The 24,143-nt window shown below is 43.3% G+C and overlaps 1 protein-coding gene across 3 annotated transcripts; it reads right to left on the bottom strand.

Annotated features, from left to right (window-relative positions):
- Positions 1 to 2,480: 2,480 nt before the first annotated feature.
- Positions 2,481 to 20,914, bottom strand: LOC148146015 (arylamine N-acetyltransferase, pineal gland isozyme NAT-10-like). Of its 3 annotated transcripts, none has more exons than XM_087999140.1 (3): positions 20,523 to 20,914; positions 18,057 to 18,109; positions 2,481 to 4,412 (listed from the first exon to the last, which is right to left on the bottom strand). In XM_087999140.1, the coding sequence occupies exons 2-3, from the start codon at positions 18,079 to 18,081 to the stop codon at positions 3,532 to 3,534; spliced, it is 906 nt and encodes a 301-aa protein (XP_087855266.1). In that variant the 5' UTR covers positions 18,082 to 18,109; positions 20,523 to 20,914; the 3' UTR covers positions 2,481 to 3,531. The 3 variants fall into 3 exon arrangements, with proteins under 3 accessions (XP_087855266.1, XP_087855267.1, XP_087855268.1); XM_087999141.1 differs by lacking the exon at positions 20,523 to 20,914 and adding an exon at positions 19,332 to 19,408; XM_087999142.1 differs by lacking the exons at positions 18,057 to 18,109; positions 20,523 to 20,914 and adding an exon at positions 19,502 to 19,603.
- Positions 20,915 to 24,143: the final 3,229 nt, after the last annotated feature.

Raw genomic sequence — 24,143 nt, 5'->3', positions numbered from 1 at the left:
TGTGATAGCCCACACATAATTGTCAGGTACCATCTAGTTTTAACGCCATTACTATGGGTGAGCTCCTGTCACTGCAATTCACTTTGATTTTGTTGTCTTTGAGCATGCGTTCAATCTCTTTTTGAACCTGTGCCAACTTTCAAAGTTTAAGTCGAAAAGGATGTTGCTTAATTGGAACAGCATTTCCCACATCTCCATCAAGCATAATTAGATTAGTAGTTCCCAGCTTATCCCCACATATCTTCCCATGTGATTGTAATAACTCTTTCAGGTCATTTTGATTTTCATCTGGAAGGTAACAATAATTTAACCTAAGTTGAGAACTTAATTTAATTTAATTAAATTTAATTTGAGGAATGTCCAATTCTGAATCATCTGAACTTTATACTTCACTCTGTGTTGTAACCAGTAACACATTCACCTTTTGCTTTCCTTCCCTATCAAAAAAACCTTTTGAGCATAGTCACATGGCATACACAGATTTCTTTCTATCTGGTGTTCTTATCAAATAATTCACTCACTCTAACTCCTTTGGATTTGCAACACAAAACTTTGTTTTTAAAGGTTCACCTTCCACTGGAAGTAACCCTAACACTACTTCTGCTAGCAAAATTGTGAATTTTTGATTTCTTGTCAGTTTCCTATTGCATCACATACTGTGCAACTTCTAAATGCTGTCTGGCCAACTCTTCTATTCTATTTAACCTTTCCCTCAAATTTGATACACAGTACAAACAGAATTCCTTTATCCCAAACCTCTGGATAGTCTTGACTATAAGTCCTCAACATGGTATTTAAAGTTTGCTGCCACCATTCTAATGCTTCCAACAATTCTGGATCCTATTTTTGATTATTATTATTGACACCCTATAGTGTGAAAACAGACCCTTTGGCCCAACAAGTCCACAGTGACCCTCCAAAGAGTAACTCGTCCAGACCCATTCCCTTACCCTATTATCCTATATTTACCCCTGATTAATACACCTAACCTAACGCATCCCTGAACACTATGGGCAACTTAGCATAGCCAATTCACTTCATCTGCACATTTTTGGATTGTGGGAGGAAACCGGAACATCCAGAGAATATGCAAACTCCACACAGCCAGACGCCCAAGGCTGGAATTGAACCTGGGTCCTTACTTTAGGGACTCTATATTAGAATAAAGTAACTCGACAGGAAAACCTACCAGAAAAATAGCTACAGTAACTATTACTAATTAACTGTTCTGAAATATCACAAACTCAATTGAGCTTTTTGAGGAAGTTACCAAAACGGTTGGTGATGGCAGGGGTTCCACATGGTAGACTAATTAGTACAATAGGTGAGTGGGGGAAGGGATGAAGGTGATAGGTCGGGGGGGAGGGGGGGGAGGGTGGAGTGGATTGGTGGAAAAGAAGATAGGACATGTCGGACTGAGCTGGAAGTTTGGAACTGGGGAGTGAGGTGGGGGAAGGGGAAATGAGGAAACTGGTCAAGTCCACATTGATGCCCTGGGGTTCTGAGGCGGTAGATGAGGCGCTCTTCCTCCAGGCGTCTGGTGGTGAGGGAGCGGCGGTGAAGGAGGCCCAGGACCTCCGTGTCCTCGGCAGAGTGGGAGGGGGAGTTGAAATGTTGGGCCACAGGGCGGTGTGGTTGATTGGTGCGGGTGTCCCGGAGATGTTCTCTAAAGCGCTCTGCTAGGAGGCGTCCAGTCTCCCCAATGTAGAGGAGACCACATCGGGAGCAACGGATACAATAAATGATATTGGTGGATGTGCAGGTAAAACTTTGATGGGTGTGGATGGCTCCTTGAGTGCCTTAGATGGAGGTGAGGGAGGAGGTGTGGGCACAGGTTTTGCAATTCCTGTGGTGGCAGGGGAAGGTGCCAGGACAGGAGGGTGGGTTGTAGGGGGGGGGGGGCGTGGATCTGACCAGGTAGTCACAGAGGGAACGGTCGTTGCGGAAGGCGGGAGGGAAATATATCCCTGGTGGTGGGGTCTGTTTGGAGGTGGTGGAAATGTCGGCGGATGATTTGGTTTATGCGAAGTTTGGTAGGGTGGAAGGTGAGCACCAGGTGGTTCTGTCCTTGTTATGGTTGGAGGGGTGGGGTCTGAGGGTGGAGGTGCGGGATGTGGACGAGATGTGTTGGAGGGCATCTTTAACCACGTGGGAAGGGAAATTGAGGTCTCTAAAGAAGGAGGCCATCTGGTGTGTTATATGTAACAAAGCCATTCCTGTAAAGTATGGCAACTCAATCAGTATTATTGGTTCACTTGAGTGCAAGAGATGGCTAAATGTAGGACTCTACACTTTGATTAACTTTTGTAATGGGATTTGAGACTCAATACACTTTCCTAAATGGGTCATAACACACGGTTCCTGGGCAAACAGTCAATAACAGATTATAACAGATGAATTTTCAAACAGGTATGCTTCTGAATTCAACATGCACTTAAACATGTCTCAAAGCTATAAAGAACGAGACAAAATTCCTTGAATTAGTCACATTTAATTTATTTGTTAAGATCCTCAGCAAAAGGTATAACTGCATCAAATTGCACAAGGTGGGGTGAAGGTTGAATCGGAGAAAAAAGTGCACTTTTTTTAAATGAAGGAATTAAATGCTGAACTGGTAGTTCATCTGGAAACAGTTATATGTCAGCTTTTAAAAATGTGGAAATCTCTTGGTTTGCCATCAACTTTCTCTCAGGAATGATCACTTTTTTTGCAGAATGCAGTCACCACAGAAATTCCTTCTTCTTGATGTTACTGGATACTACCCCAAGCTTTTGGCTGTCTTTTTCCCCCTGGAACAATACCAGCAGGTTTATAAAGATAGCTTCTCACAGGAGGTTTTTGTACCTGGCTGTTGGATCACAAAAACGACAATCAATGTTTTCCAGAGAATTTTGATGGCTCATTCTCAGATATCCCCGTGCTAGTCTTTGCTACAGAAATCCTCCCCTGGAGGACACATTACAGATTTAAACTTTTGTTTCAGCAACAAAAGGTATTTGAAAAGCTTCATCACCAGAGATACTTGAAGATCTCAATGTCGGCCATACTTTCTAGTGGATTAATATTCATGTTCAGGTATTTACCCCGAGATAACCTTTTCAAGCTGCTTTAGATAATGCTATTTAGAAATCCCTTAGTAAATTTTCATTTTATAATGTCCCAGCTTATTTTAAATTATTTTTCTCTGAAAACAAAATCCAAGGCTTTTAATTAGTTGATGAGATTTTAGATGAGTAGTTTGCATTTTATGTCATCAATACAATGGAGAGCAGCATCCTTTGAAACCAGTAAACTGATTTCACTTCACCCCAATAAAACAAAAGGTAAATCTATAAATTGCCATCATTTAGCTATAAAATAATTAATCTTTAAATCTATAAATTGATTTTTCATGCGTGATATTATTGTACATGTCCTAATAAAATTACTGATTTATTCCCCAATGAAATTGGTAAACCTGACAGATCTGAACTCCTATAATGCATTAACTATCAGAAGAGGAAATATGATGCTGGAGATTATTATCTGATGTTATTCAATCAGGAAACAAGTAAAATTATTCACAGGTGTTATCTTCTTGTCCAAAATCAAGTTGAATGTCTCCTTGATTGCATGTTGTAATTCCTCTTCAGTCAGAGTTACAGAGGTTCTCAGGTCCTTTCCATCTTTCCCATTATAGATCTGTTCAGTGTAGGTTGTACCCTTCAGAGTTTTCATGCCATTCGGGGTTTGATAGCAAACAAAGGATAATTCTTTAAACACGGCCCCAGGAGTTGTTATTAAGTAGGTTAATTTGTCTTGAAAATCCTCAATTCTACAAGGTTTGAGGTCAAAGCAAAACAGTTTTTGGTAGGAAGGTTGGTTCTGCAGAGACTCACTGTTAGTGCTTTGACCTTCAATGTAAATTTTTCTGACAGTTTTATCCATATACCAGATATTGTTATCTTCAGTCAGACGGAATGTACCTGGAAACTGAGTCTGCTCTTTGCCTGATACCAGCTCCAGGGGCTGTCGCATTTGGTTGGATGAAATAAAGCCCACATCAGCCATGTAACGCTTGGAATCAATGGTGATTATGAGGACACAATGAGATGGGTAGGATTCATAAGTATCCTTTGCTGGTTTGTACAATCTTACTGGTATAAACATCACTTCGTACCCCATCTCCTTTAGTACCCACCAGAATAATGCATTATTTTCCACACAGCAACCACCTCGATGCTTCCTCACCATTTTATTAAAGATCGCTTCCATGTTGAGCTCAATTGTTTCTCCACAGTGTGGACTGAGATTTTCATAGGGAATAGATGTGACATGTTTTTCAAGTATTATGCTTAGTGTCTCCAGGTCAGTGTTGTCGGAAGATCCTGTGTAGCCGATTCGTGCAAAATACTCAGAAAGCTTCATCTTCTCTGTGATAAAGAGAATAAGTGAGAAAGAGGGGTAGTAAAGTCCAATATGCATGCAGTCAAAAGCTAGCTACTAATTTTTGGTTTATTTACTTCTTCAATATTTTGACTCTTTACGAGTTTCTTTATGGCTAGTCTTCCGCCTATCCAAATCATGGTCCTGTTACTGCCATGGTCTGGATCACTAACACAACTTCTGTTGAACCATAATGCTAGAGAGACCTGTTCTTTTTCAAAATTACATGTCAGAAATGCTGACTCTTCAATTACTGAAGAAAACATCCTTGCTCTGTAGGTAGAAAAAAAAGAAAATGTGTTGCTTAATGCTAGAAGCTAGTCAACAAACCAGTAACTATTGAAATGAAGTGGGATAAAAAGAGTTTCAGCTACTGTGCAAAACTAAAACTCAAACTCAGCTGCTTAAATACCAGTGTCAATTCTACCAGTATCATCCAGCAAAAGTTTGCAATCTATTCTTCATAAATAACCCAGAGACTTTCTGTATATCTTTTAACTTGATTTGAATTCGCTTCCCTTTTCTAATCTGTCTATTCGTGTTGCGTATTCACTTCTCACATTTACTCACTAATAAACTCACTCATTAAATCAAGAAAGTCTACTTAAATTGGTTCCTTCTAAACATATATTTATTTCACTTTGGGAGAAAAGACAACGCAAAGGAATCTTTCTTCAGAAATTTATAAAGAAAAAATTTAATATAATGTTTTTGAATCTCCCTTTATCTGGATCATTTCTTCCCATTGTGCTGCTTTTCATTTGATGCTGGATGCACATCCCACAGCACAACTTTGCTCGAAGCTGATCCCAGTCCAGTTTCAGTTCAGCTCCTTCCCTTCTGAATACAGGTTGCAGTAGCCAATGAATCAGAGCCCACCCCCCATACCTGTTAACCATATATTTGATTGCAATCTCTATTGCCTTTTTTTAAACCTTAATTGGCACATGGCTCAGGAAGCAGTCAATACATTATCAATGTTGAGGTCCTGATTTTTAAATCTCATCTTCAACTTCCCGAATTCACATTGCAGAACATGTGAATGTTCTAATTCTCAGTTCTAATGACAATTTTTAAAAAAATGTGAACCCCAATGACCCAATCTGAAACTTCTTCCCCAATGTTCATCTCCAGACAAGAGGATGCTCTTCAAATCTGGCATCACACAGGCAACACTCAGAACTCTTGGTCTCAGCCCAGAGAACAGTATCTATCTCCCTGGCTACACTGTTGCCTATCACTGTTATATTCCTTCCCATTCCCCCCTTCAGTCTGGTGACATCTGACACCACAGATGAAAAAAGCATGGTATTACTTAAACTGAGAATGACTGCAGAATTCGAAGGATCTAGGTGCTTGGGTGCATTAGTCACAACAAGTTAAAATGCAGGTGCAGCATATAATCACAAAATCTAGTGAGATACTATCTTTTATTATCAGAGGAATTGGATGTAAAAATGAGAAATATTAAGCTGCAATTTTACAGGCACTGATGACACCACATCTTGAGATAATGAGGAAAGTTTTCAATCTAACACTGGTAGAGTTGAGAACAAAGTTGAGTCAAACAGTCAGGGCAGGTGGGGACAAAGCAGAAAACAATGTAGGACTAATAAATTAAACTCCATTTATTTCAATGCAAGGGGCCTAACAGGGAAGGCAGATGAATTCAGGGCATGGTTAGGAACATGGGACTGGGATATCATAGCAAATACAGAAACATGGCTCCGGGATGAGCAGGACTGGCAGCTTAATGTTTCAGGATACAAATGCTATAGGTAGGACAGAAAGGGAGGCAAGAGAGGAGGAGGAGTGGAATGTTTGATAAGGAATAGCACTACAGCTGTGCTGAGGGAGGATATTCCCGGAAATACATCCAGGGAATTTATTTGGGTGGAACTGAGAAATAAGAAAGGGATGATCACCTTATTGGGATTGTATTATAGACTCCCTAATAGTCAGAGGGAAATTGAGAAACAAACTTGTAAGGAGATCTCAGCTATCTGTAAGATAGACCGGAACTGCCATAGTGTGAGAACAAAACTCACTCACAATTCAGCCTGAGACAGCCTTGGAAACAAGAAGATTTTATTCCTTATGGCCATGCAAGAACAGGCGTTTGCTCAAGCAATCAGGCTAGCAATAGCGCAAATTACAAAGCATGTAAGCATTCTTTATGCAGTTTGCAAGTTGCGGAATCATGCCTCCCTTTTCCCATTAGTCTAGTCTTATCCTATCATAAGCCGATTACTTCACTTGTTTTTCTCTAATTTTCCTTATCTGACTACCCTGCAGTACTTGTCCTTGTTTGTTACAGCCTGCCTGTTATTTTATCCAGTTCCCCTTCTCATATTGCGAAATGCGAATATAGCTTATTGCGAAATGTCCCTACTGCTTCTTTTGGGGTCAGCTACGACACTTTAAAGTTATTTCTTAGTTTAAAACTATTTCTGAAACAAAAACCTCTATATTCGTTAAAATCTTAACCTTAAGTATGCTGCAAGAATCCCGCGACCGTTTGTGTAATGTTCCCCTTCCCCCCCCCCACAACACCCCCTCACCTATCTGCAAAAACAACATCTCTAACCACCACCACCTGCAGAAACTACATTTCTAATCTCCCACAATTCCCCCTTTTTCTTTTTCTCTAACTGTTGTTTCTGCACGTGAGTCTCCTTTAATTCATTTTCTTATGTTCTGCCCTCTTACACCTTTTGGCGATGAGGTTCACAATCTTATACACAGTATCATTTTACATTTGTGTTTTTCGTCTCTCGAACTCTAGGAGCGTTCTTTGACTTTCCCTTTGTTGCATATCACCTGTTGATTGTAAAAGCACCTGATGATGTATTTGGGTTCCTTCCCCAAGGGATGTCATCAGTCGGCTCATTACCCATTTTAGGACATTGAACCCTACCACCAGACCCACTAATATCAATAATCCATAGACAGCCAGATTGACTAACCACCTTCCCCAATTAGTGCACCTTCCCCTTTCTCTGCCAGAATATAATCTAGAGCCATCCTGTTCTGAAGAGTCGTTAGCCTAGTGGCAATCATTTCGGTCGTTATGGCTGCTATTTGGGATTGGGTTTTGGCCAATGCAGCAGCAGTATTGTTGGCCAACTCTTCCAGGGAAGCCGCCAACATTTGTATTTCTACTCCTGCTCGAACGGTCCCACACATAGGTATCAAAGTCCAGAGGAGGCGATCTCCTTCGGTTACTTTCCGGGTTACTCGCCTTCCTCCCTGTTTATTTTGAGGTATTTTTGGGGCTCTCTAACAGCCTCATATGGGGAATTATGTAGGCAAGATAGCAGCAGCCACTCCAAACTTTCTGGTTTTGAGGCAGTGTTTGATCAACATCATAACATGCATGCATTCCTATACATTTGGTCACGCGAATGTATTTTTCCCCGGGAATAAATGGATAGGCCTTCAGGCCGCATTCCCAATATGTTCCGTTTAATATTCGGGGAATGGTCGTGGCAGTGGCTTGGCTGGTGTAGACACAAGATGATTTTCCTAATCGGAAGGGTGCGGTATCATTCTGATTACAGAAACAAGTGGTAATTGCTGCTCCTTTCGGTGGGGAAACTCTAAGGCCATCGATAGCACCCAGAGCTTTCGGGGCTGGTCGAGTGAACCATCCCGCAAAGTTATAATTCCCCCTGTCAGATCTCCATTTTGTATTGTTTGAGCATGAGTCAAATTGTTGTACATCGTACACTTCTCTTTTGGTAAGTGGTATTACCGTGAGAGGAATTCCGGATTCCCCATGGTGTAGGATCTCCGCACGTTCCCAACAGTCGGTCTGCCCCTTTAGTTTAGCATAATTCTGACAAAGCGGTAAAACAATTTTTCCCACCCCCCTTGGCAGCTAACGCCAATATTATCGTGACAATATAAAGCTGACCACTCATTACACAGCCCTATCTGTCTATTCCCTAACCCTCTGTATGCCAGGGAGGAGTGAGTCCATGCAACACTTACAATTATTTTGGGATACAGTTTTTTAACCAATACTTAATAGTCTCTTATCTCAGTCCATTCTTTTTGCTCAGCTTGACTTTCGGAGGGTTGTCTGTAGGATAAGCTTGCCACTCTGCCAAAGGGGAAGGAGCGTCCACGAGGCCCTCAACATGAGTATGATGACTCCACCCTTTTTCAGCAGTTCAGATGGCTGTTTTAGTAGTCAGGAGGGTTAGGAACGGTCCCTCCCAGCTTGGGTGCAGTTTGGTATCTTCCGAGGTTTTGATCAGGACCCAATCACCCGGTCGTATCCAATGTACGGCAAACTCAAGTGGAAGTGTCTGGGTCAACAGACCCTTCTTCCTAAGGACAGACAAAGAAGAACCAAGCGCCACAATATCGTTTTTTTTTAAACTGATCTTTAAACTCTACAGTTGGTAATTGTCCTGTCACTTCCTCATCATTTCTTCTAATTAGGGTTGGCTCAAAAATAGGCACCAAGAATTCTTCCAGGAGAAAGTGAGGGCTGCAGATGCTGGAGATCAGAGCTGAAAATGTGTTGCTGGAAAAGCACAGCAGGTCAGGCAGCATCCAAGGAACAGGGGAATCAACGTTTCGGGCATAAGACCTTCTTCAGGAATGAGGAATGAGGAACATTTCAGAGAGACAGGCCACCTACTTGCGGAATGTTTCAGAGAACACCTCTGGGACAACTGGACCAACCAACCCAACCACCCCGTGGCTCAACATTTCAACTCCCCCTCCCACTCCACCAAGGACATGCAGGTCCTTGGACTCCTCCATCGCCAGACCATGGCAACACGACAGTTGGAGGAAGAGCGTCTCATCTTCTGCCTGGGAACCCTCCAACCACAAGGAATGAACTCAGATTTCTCCAGTTTCCTCATTTCCCCTCCCCCCACCTTGTCTCAGTCAAATCCCTCGAACTCAGCACCGCCTTCCTAACCTGCAATCTTCTTCCTGACCTCTCCGCCCCCACCCCACTCCGGCCTATCACCCTCACCTTGACCTCCCTCCACCTATCGCATTTCCAAAACCCCTCCCGCAACTCCCTTCTCCCTACCTTTTATCTTAGCCTGCTGGACACACTTTCCTCATTCCTGAAGAAGGGCGTATGCCCGAAACGTCGATTCTCCTGTTCCTTGGATGCTGCCTGACCTGCTGCGCTTTTCCAGCAATACATTTTCAACCAAGAATTCTTCGCATTTTACTCCTGAAACCCTGAGATTCTTGTTAGTCAATTTAACACCGGTTGGTCTAAAACTTAGGGATGATCATGCCGCTCCCCTGTCCACCAAAAATACTGCCTCCTCCCCTTCAGGTCCCACCTTCAGATTTATCAAGGGTTCCTGGTGGGTTTCAGGAGGAAGGAACCCCTGACTCCCCTATTCCTCATCGAAGGTCATTAGGGAAACGGTTTCCCTTTCTCGAGCTAATCCCAGGCATTCCCGTTTAAAATGCCCCACTTTTCCGCAATGGTAACATCCTGCCTGTTGCCTCCTTCCCCGGATGTCTGACCTTTGTCTTTCGTGTCCTCCCCTATCCTTCCTGTTATCCCCGATCCCAGCCTCCTTTTTGTTATTTCTTCTACTGCCGCCACCATCATTTTGGCTTTCTGTTTCTGCTTCTCGTCTTCCCTTTTCACATACACTTTCTGTGCCTCACATAACAGCTCTTCCATCCGTCTTTCACTCCATCCATCTAATTTCTGTTATTTCTTTTGTATGTCCGGCCATGATTTAGGAACAACATCTCTAAGTTTCTGAGTTTAAAACTATTTCTTAAACAAAAACCTCTATATTCGTTAAAATCTTAACCTTAAGTATGCTGCAAGAATCCCGCAACCGTTTGTGTAATGTTCCCCTTCCCCTCCGCCCACAACACCCCCCTCACCCATCTGCAAAAACAACATCTCAACCACCACCACCTGCAGAAACTACATTTCTAATCTCCCACAATAGTGTTAAGGGTTTAGATGGAGAAGAATTTGTTACGTGTGTACAAGACAATTTTCTGATTCAGTGTGTGGATGTACCGACTAGAGAAGATGCAAAACTTGACCTATTCTTAGGAAATAAGGCAGGGCAGGTGACTGAAGCGTCAGTGGGGGAGCACTTTGGGGCCAGTGACCATAATTCTATTCGTTTTAAAATTGTGATGGAAAAGGATAGACCAGACCTAAAAGTTGAAGTTCTAAATTGGAGAAAGGCCAATTTTGACGGTATTAGGCAAGAACTTTCGAAAGCTGATTGGAGGCAGATGTTCGCAGGTAAAGGGACGGCTGGAAAATGGGAAGCCTTCAGAAATGAGATAACAAGAATCCAGCGAAAGTATATTCCTGTCAGGGTAAAAGGAAAGGAAAGGGTGGTAGCTATTGCGAATGCTGGATGACTAAAGAAATTGAGGGTTTGGTGAAGAAAAAGAAGGAAGCATATGTAAGGTATAGACAGGATAGATCGAGTGAATCCTTAGAAGAGTCTAAAGGAAGTAGGAGTATACTTAAGAGGGAAATCAGGTGGGCAAAAAGGGGACAAGAGATAGCTTTGGCAAATAGAATTAAGGAGAATCCAAAGAGTTTTTACAAATACATTAAGGACAAAAGGGTAACTAGGGAGAGAATAGGGCCCCTTAAAGATCAGCAAGGCAGCTTTTGTGTGGTGCCGCTGAAAATGGAGGAGATACTAAATGAGTATTTTGCATCAGTATTTACTGTGGAAAAGAATATGGAAGGTCGAGAATGTAGGGAAATAGATGGTGACATCTTACAAAATGTCCATATTACAGAGGAGGAAGTGCTGGATGTCTTGAAACGGGTAAAGGTGGATAAATCCCCAGGACCTGATCAGGTGGACCCTAGAACTCCGTGGGAAGCTAGAGAAGTGATTGCTGGTCCTCTTGCTGAGATATTTGTATCACCGATTGTCACAGGTGAGGTGCCGGAAGACTAGAGGTTGGCTAACGTGGTACCATTGTTTAAGAAGGATGGTAAGGACAAGCCAGGGAACTATAGACCGGTGAGCCTGACCTCGGTGATGGGCAAGTTGTTGGAAGGAATCCTGAGGGTCAGGATGTACATTTATTTGAAAAGGCAAGGACTGATTAGGAATAGTCAACATGGCTTTGTGCATGGAAAATCATGTCTCACAAACTTGATTGAGTTTTTTGAGGAAGTAACAAAGAGGATTGATGAGGGCAGAGCAGTAGATGTGATCTATATGGACTTCAGTGAGGTGTTCGACAAGGATCCCCATGGGAGACTGATCAGCAAGGTGAGACCTCACAGAATACAAGGAGAACTAGCCATTTGGATATAGAACTGGCTCAAATGTAGAAGACAGAGGGTGGTGGTGGAGGGTTGGTTTTCAGACTGGAGGCCTGTGACCAGTGGAGTGCCACAAGGATCAGTGCTGGGTCGTCTACTTTTTGTCATTTACATAAATGATTTGGATGCGAGCATAAAAAGGTACAGTTAGTAAGTTTGCAGATGACAACAAAATTTGAGGTGTAGTGGACAGCAAATAGGGTTACCTCAGATTACAACAGGATCTTAACAAAATGGGCCAATGGGCTGAGAAATAGCAAATGGAGTTTAATTTAAATAAATGTGAGGTGCTGCATTTTGGGAAAGCAAATCTTAGCAGGACTTATCCACTTAATGCTAAGGTCCTAGGGAGTGTTGTTGAATAAAGAGACCTTAGAGTGCAGGTTCATAGCTTCTTGAAAGTGAAGTTGAAGGTAGATTGGTTAGTGAAGGCGGCTTTTGGTAAGCTTTCCTTTATTTGCCAGAGTATTGAGTACAGGAGTGGGGAAGTCATGTTGCGACTGTTGGAATATTAAAGTAGATTCCCTACAGTGTGGAAACAGGCCCTTCGGCCTACAAGTCCACACCGACCCTCTGAAGAGCAACCCACCCACACCTATTCCCCTATATTCACGACTGACTAATACACCTAACACTATGGGCATGGCTAACTTACTTAACCTGCACATCTTTGGACTATGGGAGGAAACCGGAGCACCCGGAGGAAACCCACGCAGACACGAGGAGAATGTGCAAACTCCACACAGACAGTTGCCCGAGGCAGTAATTGAACCTGGGCCCTGTCACTGAGGCATCAGTGCTAATCACTGAATATTGCGTGCAATTCTGGTCTCTTTCCTATTGGAAAGATGTTGTAAAATTGAAAGGGTTCAGAAAAGATTTACAGGGATGTTGTCAGGGTTGGAGGATTTGATCTATAGGGAGAGGCTTAACAGGGTAGGGCTGTTTTCCCTGGAGCATTGGAGGCTGAGAGGTGACCTTACAGAGGTTTATAAAATCATGAGGGGCATGGATAGGATAAATAGACAAATTCTTTTCCCTGGGGTCGGGGAGTCCAGAACGAGAGGGCATAGGTTTAGGGTGAGAGGCCTAAAAGAGACCGAAGGTGCAACTTTTTCACACAGAGGGCGTACGTGTATGGAATGAGCTGCCAGAGAAAGTGGTGGAGGCTGGTACAATTGCAACATTTAAGAGGCATTTGGATGGGTATATGAATAGGAAGGGTTTGGAGGGATATGGGCCAGGTGCTAGCAGGTGGAATTAGATTGGGTTGGGATAGCCGGTAGGCATGGATGGGTTGGACTGAAGGGTCTGTTTCCATCCTGTACATCTCTATAAATCTATGAGTAATCAATGTCTTATTTAAAGTGTACAAGATTGTGAATAGTTTTGATAAGGTAGTCATAAAAGAATACTTCATCTTGTAGGTGAATCCAGATCAAGGGGCCACTGTTAAAAAGTATGAGTTGCCTTTTTAGGATAGAGGTAAAGAGAATTTGTCTTCTGTCTCAGGGTTGTGCAACTTTGAGCTTCTCTCCTACCGAAGACAGTGGAGGTAGGGGCAATTAGTATATTTTTAAAAAATATATATTTTTACTGAAACAGACTTCTTAATAGTACAAATACTAAACAATACAATTCAAAGCAGTACAAAATAAGTTTAAAATCCCAACACACCCTCATGTACAAATGTATAAACATTGATAGAAAAAAACCAAACTAGCTATTTAGCTAAATAAATAATAGCCAAACTAATAAATAAATAAATAAAAATAACTCAGCCAGACAAGACACTTATGTTCACAGTTCCTCCTCCCCGGATATTGGACTCGTCAAACACAATTGTTACGGCTATATTAAAGCCCTTGTTAGTGTGGCTAACAAGTCTGCGTCCAGGTATTCCAAAAAGGACTGCCATGTCTTTATAAAAATTCTCAGTTTTGTGGTGTACCAGATTTGTGAGAAAATCCAGGGGAATATGCTCCACAGCAATCTTCTGCCAACCTAGCAAAATATTCTTTTTTTGCGCAGAAAGTGAGGATACTGAAAAGATGTTTCTTCTGCACGACTGCAGAGAACACACTGGGCAGACCCAGAAGGAGCGAGATAGGGTCCTTTTCCACCCTTACACCCAAAATCCTCTCCATTGCACCCGCCATAGCACTCCAATATGTTTGAAGCCTACCACAAGACCAGAGACAATGGGTAAGAGTGCCATACAGACCTTGCATTTGGGATATGAAGATAGCCCTGGTTTGAATTTTGACAAACAATCCGGAGCCAAGTGGACCCTGTGGAGAATCGTCAACTGTAAAGCATGGGTCCTATTGCAAATTGATATCTTTCTTGCATTTTCCCAAATATCTTCCAACGCCTTAGAGGAGACTTCACACCTAGCTCTCTCTCCTACACCCTGCAGAGGGGATCGAACTCATCTGAGGGGGCACCCCCCAATTGATGATATAAAGTACTGACAAAGTATAGTCTTAGCACTGAGCACATCCCCCCCCAAGTCGGATTTGTAGAGATCAATCAAAAGTGTAGTTTTAAAAAAAATAAAATCCCTAACTTGGAAAAAATCGAAAGGTCCCTATTAGATAGCTTGTATTTCCATACTAACTGTTCGAAGGACATCATTACATCTCCCTCAAATAAGTCCCCCATGCAAGACACACCCCTCACTGCCCAACGTTTAAATCCTGAATCTATCAACCCTGGTTGAAAACCCAGCATACTCACTAAAAGGTGTAAAAGATGTTTTGCCAATATTGCCTTCCCTCTGTCAAATTGCCCTCCATGCTTTAACAGTATTGATGACTATTTAACAGTTAGGGGTTATGGCAATATTCCCTAACTGTCCTCATTTTGTCCAAAAACAGCAAACTGGTAAGGGGCCACCTTGCCTGGGAGGCTTTGATATCTAACCATATTGAAAGAGGATCCCCACAGGCCCAATCACTCGCTTAGGACAAAAGTGAATTAGTTGGTAATTTTTAATGTCTGGTCCACTCCCTCCTCCCCCCCCCCCCCGCCCCCCCCCAACCTGTGAGGTAGTTGCAGTTTAGCTCATGTAATGAGGGGCCACTTACAAAGCCAAATAAAGGAGCTGAACCAGCCATTCAGTCTTCTGAATATTTGCTTATTGAAAGTCAGGGGGAGCATCCGTATAGGTATAGCAAACGGAGGAGAATATTCCCCTTAATAAGCACTATCTGAGCCAACCACAAGATCAGAAGTGCCTCCCATCTTTGAAGGGATTGTATGATTTTGTCAAATTGAATAAAATTAACTTAGAACAACCTATCCAGAACTGGAGTAATGAATATGCCCAAATACACAAAATCACCCCGGAGACTACTTAAATGGGAATCAATATTGGCCCTCAAGAGCTCGATCCTTCGTAAGACCACCCATAGTTATACGTAGGTATGCCCCTAAAAAGGTGCCAAATGCACAGATGCAATGTATCAGGCGAGGCACTGAAACTGCTGGGACTTGACAAAAAAAAATTAGGACATCATTTGCATACAATGAAGTCTTATGCAACTTTGACCCCACTTCTGGAGCTAATATACTGGGATCCCCATGAAAGGCTTCCGCCAATGGTTCAATCTCCAATGTAAAAAGCAATGGCAAAAGGGGACAGCCCTGCCAGCTGTCCCTGAAAATGTCAAAATTGCTTGCTCGTACCCAATTGGTGACACCCACTGTGAGAGGGCCACTATAGAGATTTCACCCAAACCAAACCACTCAACTCTGTCAAATGCCTTCTCTACATCTAGAGAAATCACCAATCTCTGTATTGACTATTGTTGACATGCTTGAATTTCATTAAGCAGCTTCCTATCATTATTGGAGGATCTGCAGCCCTTTATGAAGCCCGTCTGATCCTCTAACAATAGAAGGTCACACAGTCTCCAGCCTTCACAAGACTCTTAAACATGGATTTTAAAATCCTCTCAGAGTGAAATGGGCCTGTATGAAGCACAGTCCTCTGGGACCTTTCCTTTTGTAAGAATAAGGGAAATATTGGCCTCTCTCAGAGATGACGGAAGACAATCACGACTGTATGAATCATTAAACATATTGAGCATCAGGCCTGACAATATATTTATAAAATCCTTAGAGAATTTGCTGAGAGGTCCATCAGGACCAGGCGCCTTTCCACTCTGAAGCTGCCTCACAGCTTCCTCCACCTCTTGCTTTGATAAGGGGGCATTGAGAAAGGACTCTTGTTCAGAGGTCACACCCGGGAGCTTCAGATCCTTAGAAAAAAGATTCCATTTTGGCCCACCTCTCCTCACAATCCTCAGATGGTGATAACAGAGTAAAATCTCTAAAATACCACATTAATTTAGAGTCATATGTCAGGTTCCCATACCCTTCCCTAATCGCCATAATGGCTTGTAGGGCACTCCTTTTCCTAGCAAGATATGCTAAGTTATGCTCATATAACTTTTGCTTTGCAAAAGCAAGCTGCTTCTTTGCCATCTGTGAGAGCATGGAATTCAATGCAGACCACAGTGCCATAATCCTCTGCAGTTTGACCAACAAGAGACTGTCAAAGTAGGCTTTCTCGGCTGCCTTCAACCGTGCTTCAAGGAGACTTTGCTGCTTCACCTTCTGCTCCTTTCTACTGGTGGAATAGGAAATAACTAACCCCGGCATAGGCTTTGGCAGTTTCCCAAAGGATGGATTGACTATTAGTGGGCGGCACGGTAGCACAGTGGTTAGCACTGCTGCCTCACAGCGCCAGAGACCCGGGTTCAGTTCCCGCCTCAGGCGACTGACTGTGTGGAGTTTGCACATTCTCCCCGTGTCTGCGTGGGTTTCCTCCAGGTGCTCCGGTTTCCTCCCACAGTCCAAAGAGCTGCAGGTCAGGTGAATTGGCCATGCTAAATTGCCCATAGTGTTCGGTAAAGGGTAAATATAGGGGTATGGGTGGGTTACGCTTCGGCAGGTCGGTGTGGACTTGTTAGGCCGAAGGGCCTGTTTCCGCACCGTAAGTAATCTAATCTAATCTAATCTTAACCGAGCCGGAGTTAATGTCTAGGAACACACCTGAAATTCCCTAGAGAAATACTCCACAAACTTACTATCCTTGAGGATAAAGGGATCCATTTGCCAGTGCCTCTAACCCACTGTAACATCCTTAATCCTAACCAACAGGTACATTGGAGAATGATCAATGATAATCAAACAAGATGCCACCAAGTCCAGGGTTGCCACAGAAGTCAGGAAAAAAAAAACAATCCTGGTGTAACATCTGTGTGAATTGGAGAAAAATGTAAAATCCTTGCCTGTCGGGTTGGCTGGAGGGATCTCCACCCTAACTCCACATAACAATCCACTAATTGTTTAGTTTGTACGGAGAGTAGAGACACCTTTGGGCAACCTGCCTACTGTGGGATCCACGAGACAGTTCAAATCTCCCTCTATAATGATGTGCCGGGACTCAAGACTTATCAGTTTAGAAAAAGCTTCTCCCAAAAATTTAAGGGAATGAGCTGGGGGCAATAAACATTAAAACACCATATTCTTCCCCATTTATCAAATCTTTAAGAATTACAAACCTCCCGTGTGTGTCTTTAACACACTCTAGTAACTTAAATGAGAGATTCTTCCTTACCAATATAGCCACTCCATTACTTCTGGTATTAATTGATGAAAGATAAACTCAATCAAAACCATTCTGCTGTAATTTCAAAAGCTCCCTATCATCCAAGTGTGTCTCCTGTAACAAAACAATATCCAGCTTCTCTTTCTAAGGTTCAAATGTACCTTCTTCCTCTTAATTGGTGGGTGACTTCCCTCAATATTCCAGGTACACCATTTAATCAAGTCATTAGCATAACCTTCTGCAGTAACATTCCAGAAAGGAGAAACTTGAACCGCAAGTCACTGAGCCTTAGTGTCGCATGATCCATCGAGCATAAAAACTACACAAACTAAAACCACATGTAACAAACCTACAAAACTATTAAAAACAAAAACCAAACCAACAGATAAAGCACCAATAGTGCTTTAGAATAGGGGGATTCACCCCTGCCCATAAGTCGGCATCTAGCCAGCCCACCCATTTTCTCTTTTTCTTGCTAGAGCTGCACCATGAACACAAGCAGAAAAAGAGTAAACACACCATAGAATAGCAATATTAATAAAGAAAACATTGTTAAAGAAAAAAAAGGGTGAACACACCACCCATTCTTTGGTATATCTTAACTTAGAAAATGGTATCTTTGGTATGTACAGTCTATGCTCTCAATTCTAGTTTGATACCAAAGAGAAACAGCATCAGAACCAGGATTGGTCTTACCACCACACACTGGTGTCTCCGACATACTTCCGGCACTTCAGTTACTTCTTCACCTGTTGATGTAAAAGCACCAGTGAGTTCTGGATTACAGAAATTCTATTCCATCAATTTAGGAAAGGGATATGGGGCAAATGGAAGCAAATGTCACAAGTTTCACTGTGCTTTGGATACGTTGAGTAGACAAATGCAAAGCAGATGATGTATAATGTGGGTAAGGGGTAGATGCAGAGACCTTGGTGTTCTTGTGCACCAGGAGCTAAAAAGCTGCACGCAGGTGCAGGAAGAAGGCCTGTCCATCTTCCTTCCTACCTATCCACTCCACCCTCATCGCTGAAATATCACCTTCTATCCCCACCTTCATCTGCCTATCAGATTCCCAGCTACACTTCCCCTGCCTCACCACCCCCCCTCCCATTTATCTCTCAGTACCCTGGCCCATTCCTGATGAAGGACTTTGCCTGAAATGAGGATTTTCCTGCTCCTCGGATGTTGCCAGATTTGCTGTGCTTTTCCAGCACCACACTCTATTCTGATCTGTGGCATCTGTAGCCCTCACTTTCTCATATGGGAGTTGGGAGATCATGTTGCGGCTGTCCAGGACATTGGTTAGGCCACTTTTGGAATAATGTCTGCAGTTCTGGTCTCCCTCCTATTGGAAGAATGTTTTGAAACTTGAAAGGGTTCAGAAAAGATTTACAAATATGTTGCCAGGGTTGGAGGATTTGAGCTACAGGGAGAGGTTGAATACGCTGGGGCTGTTTTCCCTGGAACATCGGAGGGGTGACCTTATAGAGGTTTATAAAATCATGAATAGCATAGACAGGATAAATAGACAAGGTCTTTTCCCTGGGGTGGGGGAAGTCCAGAACTAGAGGACATAGCTTTAGGGTGAGAGGGGAAAATTTTAAAAGGGACCTAAGGGGTAACTTTTTAAAACAAAAAGTGGGTGGTGCGCGTATGGAATGAGTTGCTGGAGGAAGTGGTGGAGGCTAATACAATTACAACGTACACATCCAGATGCCTTTTAAATATGAATAGGAAGGGTTTAAGGGGATGTGGGCCAAATGCTGACAAATTGCACTCGATTAGGGTCGGATATCTGGTCGATATGGACGAGTTGGACCGAAGTTAGTTTCCTTGCTGTACATCTGTCTGACGATCTGCTCTTTGATCCTGCTCTGCCACTCAACAAAATCATAACTCAAAATCTACCACCCCAATTCCACTCTCCCTATGTCCCTCAAATCCCAAAAAGCGAGCAATCTCTGAATTTACTTGATAGTCGAACAGCCATAGCTCTCTAAGACTGTGGTTCCAAAGATTCACAAATCAGTGAAGAAATCTCATCTCAATGATTCATTCCATATTCTCAAACTGAGTCCTTGCTATCAAATCGCGTTGAATATAAAAAAGTGAGATGTCCTCAGAAATGGGGTTGCTCTTACCGCCACACCCCTGGTCTCTGGGACAGACCACCGGGAGATCTTCAGTTGCCGCTGTAAAAGCGTCAGTGAGATCTGCAATTCAGAAATTCACTTTCATTCAGATAGAATGAGGTGTCGCTGTTGGACACTGGGCTGGACAAGTTAGAATTTACACAACACCAGGTTATAGTTATTGTCCAACAGGTTTGTTGGAAGTGGTTGATTTCGGGGCGTTGCTCCTTCATCAGGTGTTGGACTCTGGTATTGTGTGATCTTTAACTTTTCCAGATAGAAAACAGAGCTTTTGAAGCATTAATAGACGGACCCAGAGATAGAGCATTAAACAGTGCTAAAATACTGCACCCGAATTCTGTTTTCATTTGTTTGTGAAATCTGAATGAGAAATGAGCCAGACATTTAACGACTCTTAAAGTCGAACACTCTCGGCCAAGTGAGAAACAAGCAGAAGATGCAGGCTCACAGTAACCGCAAAGCCCATCGCACGAAAATATTCAATCTTTCCACCACTTCTTTTAATAGTCAACAGAACCTTCTGGTTTAATTTTCATTAATGATGTGAATCTGATCGAACTCTCATAAGAGGCACCTCCAGTTTATTGCACACAGGAACCCTTCAAACTCCAGAACAATGTGATCTTCCCTGAATTAATCGATCTGTGCTGTTTCGCTAAATGGCCTTCAACTAACTCGCTTTGCGATTTAAAAAGAAAGTTTGCTAAGCACAAAAAATGTTGGAGCAAAACCTGCCCGACAACTTGATGACATCAGATGATTTACCGACATATTAAAGCTGATCTCACATAAAGTCCTATACAATACGCGGTGTCATCGAGTGACACAAACAGAATTTTCGAGACAGGGAGAAAGTGAGGACTGCAGATGCTGGAGACCAGAGCTTAAACATTTTCGAGACACCGACTGAGAGCGAACAGGGACACAGCAGCACACTAAACCAGCCCAAAATCCGACACCTGAATTCGGGATCACTTACTTTGATAAAATGGGACTGGAAAATATTTACCTCCAAGTCAGCAAATCCAATGTGTAGCAATCCCCTCCTCGCTCCAACCCAGCCAACGATCTGAACAGAGTATGCTCTGCCTGATTCGACTGTCACGGAAGGAATATCTCACAAACTGGAATCAAACTCTCTATAAGTTGCACAAACAAATGACTAAACTGACTCAGGAATCGGAAACAGGGAGAGAAACGAGACGAACTGTCCACGGGCTAAATTACGAAACAAATTAAAGGGGCTCGAGGCAATTACACAAAGATCCAGACATGACATGTCGGACTAAATCTGAAAAATGTGTTGCTGGAAAAGCGCAGCAGGTCAGGCAGCATCCAAGGAGCAGGAGAATCGACGTTTCGGGCGTGAGCCCTTCTTCAGGAGTGAGGAAGGTGTGCCCAGCAGGCTAAGATAAAAGGTAGGGAGGGGGGCCTTGGATAGGGGCGTTGGGAATGCGATAGGTGGAAGGAGGTTAAGGTGAGGGTGATAGGCCTAGAGGGGGTGGGGGTGGAAGAAGATTGCAGGTCAAGAAGGCGGTGCTGAGTCCGAGGGTTGGGACTGAGAAAAGGTGGGGGGAGGGGAAATGAGAAAGCTGGAGAAATCTGCATTCATCCCTTGTGGTTGGAGGGTTCCTAGGGGGAAGATGAGGCGCTCTTCCTCCAGGCTACCTTTTATCTTAGATGGAAATATGTTGCTGGAAAAGCGCAGCAGGTCAGGCAGCATCTAGGGAACAGGAGAATCGACGTTTCGGGCATTAGCCCTTCTTCAGGAATGCCCGAAACGTCGATTCTCCTGTTCCCTAGATGCTGCCTGACCTGCTGCGCTTTTCCAGCAACACATTTCCATCTCTGATCTCCAGCATCTGCAGACCTCACTTTCTCCTACCTTTTATCTTAGCCTGCTTGGCACATCCTTCTCATTCCTGAAGAAGGGCTTATGCCCGAAACGTCGATTCTCCTGCTCCTTGGATGCTGCCAGCAACACATTTTTCAGCTCTGATCTCCAGCATCTGCAGTCCTCACTTTCTCCATGTCTGACTATATACCGGGTCCACAACACAAGAGGAGGTCATTTGAGGCAACCATTCCCATGAATGTGTTGATGATTCCCTGGAGTTTCTTCCCATGTTTTCTCAATTAAATCTACAATTGAAACCACCGATTCCTTTTCCCACGTTCGTTTATTCCCATCTGACTGCTCAATCACAGCCTTCCACGTTTCTTCCAAGTCTCCTTTCAGTAGTCATGACTTGGAGATGCCGGTGTTGGACTGGGGTGTACAAAGTTAAAAATCACACAACACCAGGTTATAGTCCAACAGGTTTAATTGGAAGCACACTATCTTTCGGAGCAACGCTCCTTCATCAGGTGATAGTGGAGGGCTCGATCGTAACACAGAATTTATCGCAAAAATTTACAGTGTGGCTTTTATTGGTAGAGGAATTGAGTTCCGGAGTCCTGAGGTCATGTTGCAGTGGTATAAGACTCTGGTGCGACCGCATCTGGAGTATTGTGTGCAGTTTTGGTCGCCATACTTTAGGAAGGATGTGGAGGCACTGGAACAGGTGCAGAGGAGGTTTACCAGGATGTTGCCTGGTATGGTAGGAAGATCGTATGAGGAAAGGCTGTTTTATTGGAGAAAAGAAGGTTTAGGGGTGACTTGATAGAGGTGTACAAGATGATTAGGGGTTTAGATAGGGTTGACCATGAGAACCTTTTTCCACGTATGGAGTCAGCTATTACGAGGGGGCATAGCTTTAAATTAAGGGGTGGTAGGTATAGGACAGATGTTAGGGGTAGATTCTTTACTCAGCGAGTCGTGAGTTCGTGGAATGCTGTGCCAGTAGCAGTGGTGGACTCTCCCTCTTTATGGGCATTTAAACGGGCATTGGATAGGCATATGGAGGATAGTGGGCTAGTGTAGGTTAGGTGGGCTTGGGTCGGCGCAACATCGAGGGCCAAAGGGCCTGTACTGCGCTGTATTTTTTTTATGTTTCTATGTTTCTATCATTGAATATCTTTAAGAGGTGTCAAGGCCACTCTCCCTTCATTAACATGCACTAGATTGGAATCCTGGACCCAGAGATAAAATACAGTTTTTAAGGACACTTGTGGTGCGGGGATAGCAGTCATCTGAGCCAGCAGGCCTGGATTCAAATCCCATCTACTCCAGAGGTGTATAATAACATGTCTGAGCTGGTTAATCTGAAAAAAATATCTAAACTTTGATTTCAAACCAACACCAACACCAATGATTGCTGCATTGAAAGGACAAAGTATTTAAGAGACAATTTACAACATAACTGGTATAAAGAGAACATAGAACATAGAACAATACAGCACAGAACAGGCCCTTCAGCCCACGATATTGTGCCGAACATTTGTCCGAGCTTAAGCACCCATCCATGTACCTATCCAATTGCCGCTTAAAGGTCACCAAAGACTCTGACTCTACCACTCCCACAGGCAGCGCATTCCATGCCCCCACCACTCTCTGGGTAAAGAACCTACCCCTGACATCCTCCCTATACCTTCCACCCTTCACCTTAAATTTATGTCCCCTTGTACCCGGGGAAAAAGTTTCTGACTGTCTACTCTATCTATTCCTCTGATCATCTTATAAACCTCTATCAAGTCACCCCTCATCCTTCGCCGTTCCAATGAGAAAAGGCCTAGCACTCTCGTAAGACCTATTCTCTATTCCAGGCAACATCCTGGTAAATCTTCTTTGTACCCTCTCCAAAGCTTCCACATCTTTCCTAAAGTGAGGCGACCAGAACTGCACACAGTACTCCAAATGTGGCCTAACCAAGGTCCTGTACAGCTGCAACATCACTTCACGACTCTTGAATTCAATCCATCTGCTAATGAATGCTAATACACCATAGGCCTTCTTACATGCTCTATCCACCTGAGTGGCAACTTTTAAAGATCTATGAACATAGACCCCAAGATCCCTCTGCTCCTCCACCATACTGAGAACCCTACCGTTAACCCTGTATTCCACATTCTTATTTGTCCTTCCAAAATGGACAACCTCACACTTGACAGGGTTGAAATCCATCTGCCACTCCTCAGCCCAGCTTTGCATCATAAGTAAATCGCTTTGCAGGAGACAACAGCCCTCCTCACTATCCACAACTCCACCAATCTTCGTATCATCTGCAAATTTACTGACTCACCCTTCGACTCCCTCTTCCAAGTCATTAATAAAAATTTCAAACAGCAGAGGACCCAGAACTGATCCCTGCGGAACTCCAATTGTAACTGGGCTCCAGACTGAATATTTACCATCTACCACCACTCTCTGATTTCGACCGGTTAGCCAGTTTTCTATCCCATGCCTCCTGACTTTCCCTCTCTCCCATGCCTCCTGACTTTCCGCATAAGCCTACCATGGGGAACCTTATCAAATGCCTTACTAAAATCCATGTACACTACATCCACTGCTCTACCCTCATCCACATGCTTGGTCACCTCCTCAAAGAATTCAATAAGACTTGTAAGGCAAGACCTACCCTTCACAAATCCGTGCTGGCTGTCCCTAATCAAGCAGTGTCTTTCCAGATACTCATAAATCCTATCCCTCAGTACCCCTCCATTACTTTGCCTACCACCAAAGTAAGACTAA

Source organism: Chiloscyllium plagiosum, unplaced genomic scaffold, assembly GCF_037043375.1.
Source record: "Chiloscyllium plagiosum isolate Xiang-an unplaced genomic scaffold, Cpla_swu_hap1 HiC_scaffold_22, whole genome shotgun sequence".
Classification (NCBI taxonomy): Eukaryota; Metazoa; Chordata; class Chondrichthyes; order Orectolobiformes; family Hemiscylliidae; genus Chiloscyllium; species Chiloscyllium plagiosum.
The sequence above is the reverse complement of the archived record's forward strand: the minus strand, read 5'-3'. Positions and strand labels throughout refer to the sequence as shown.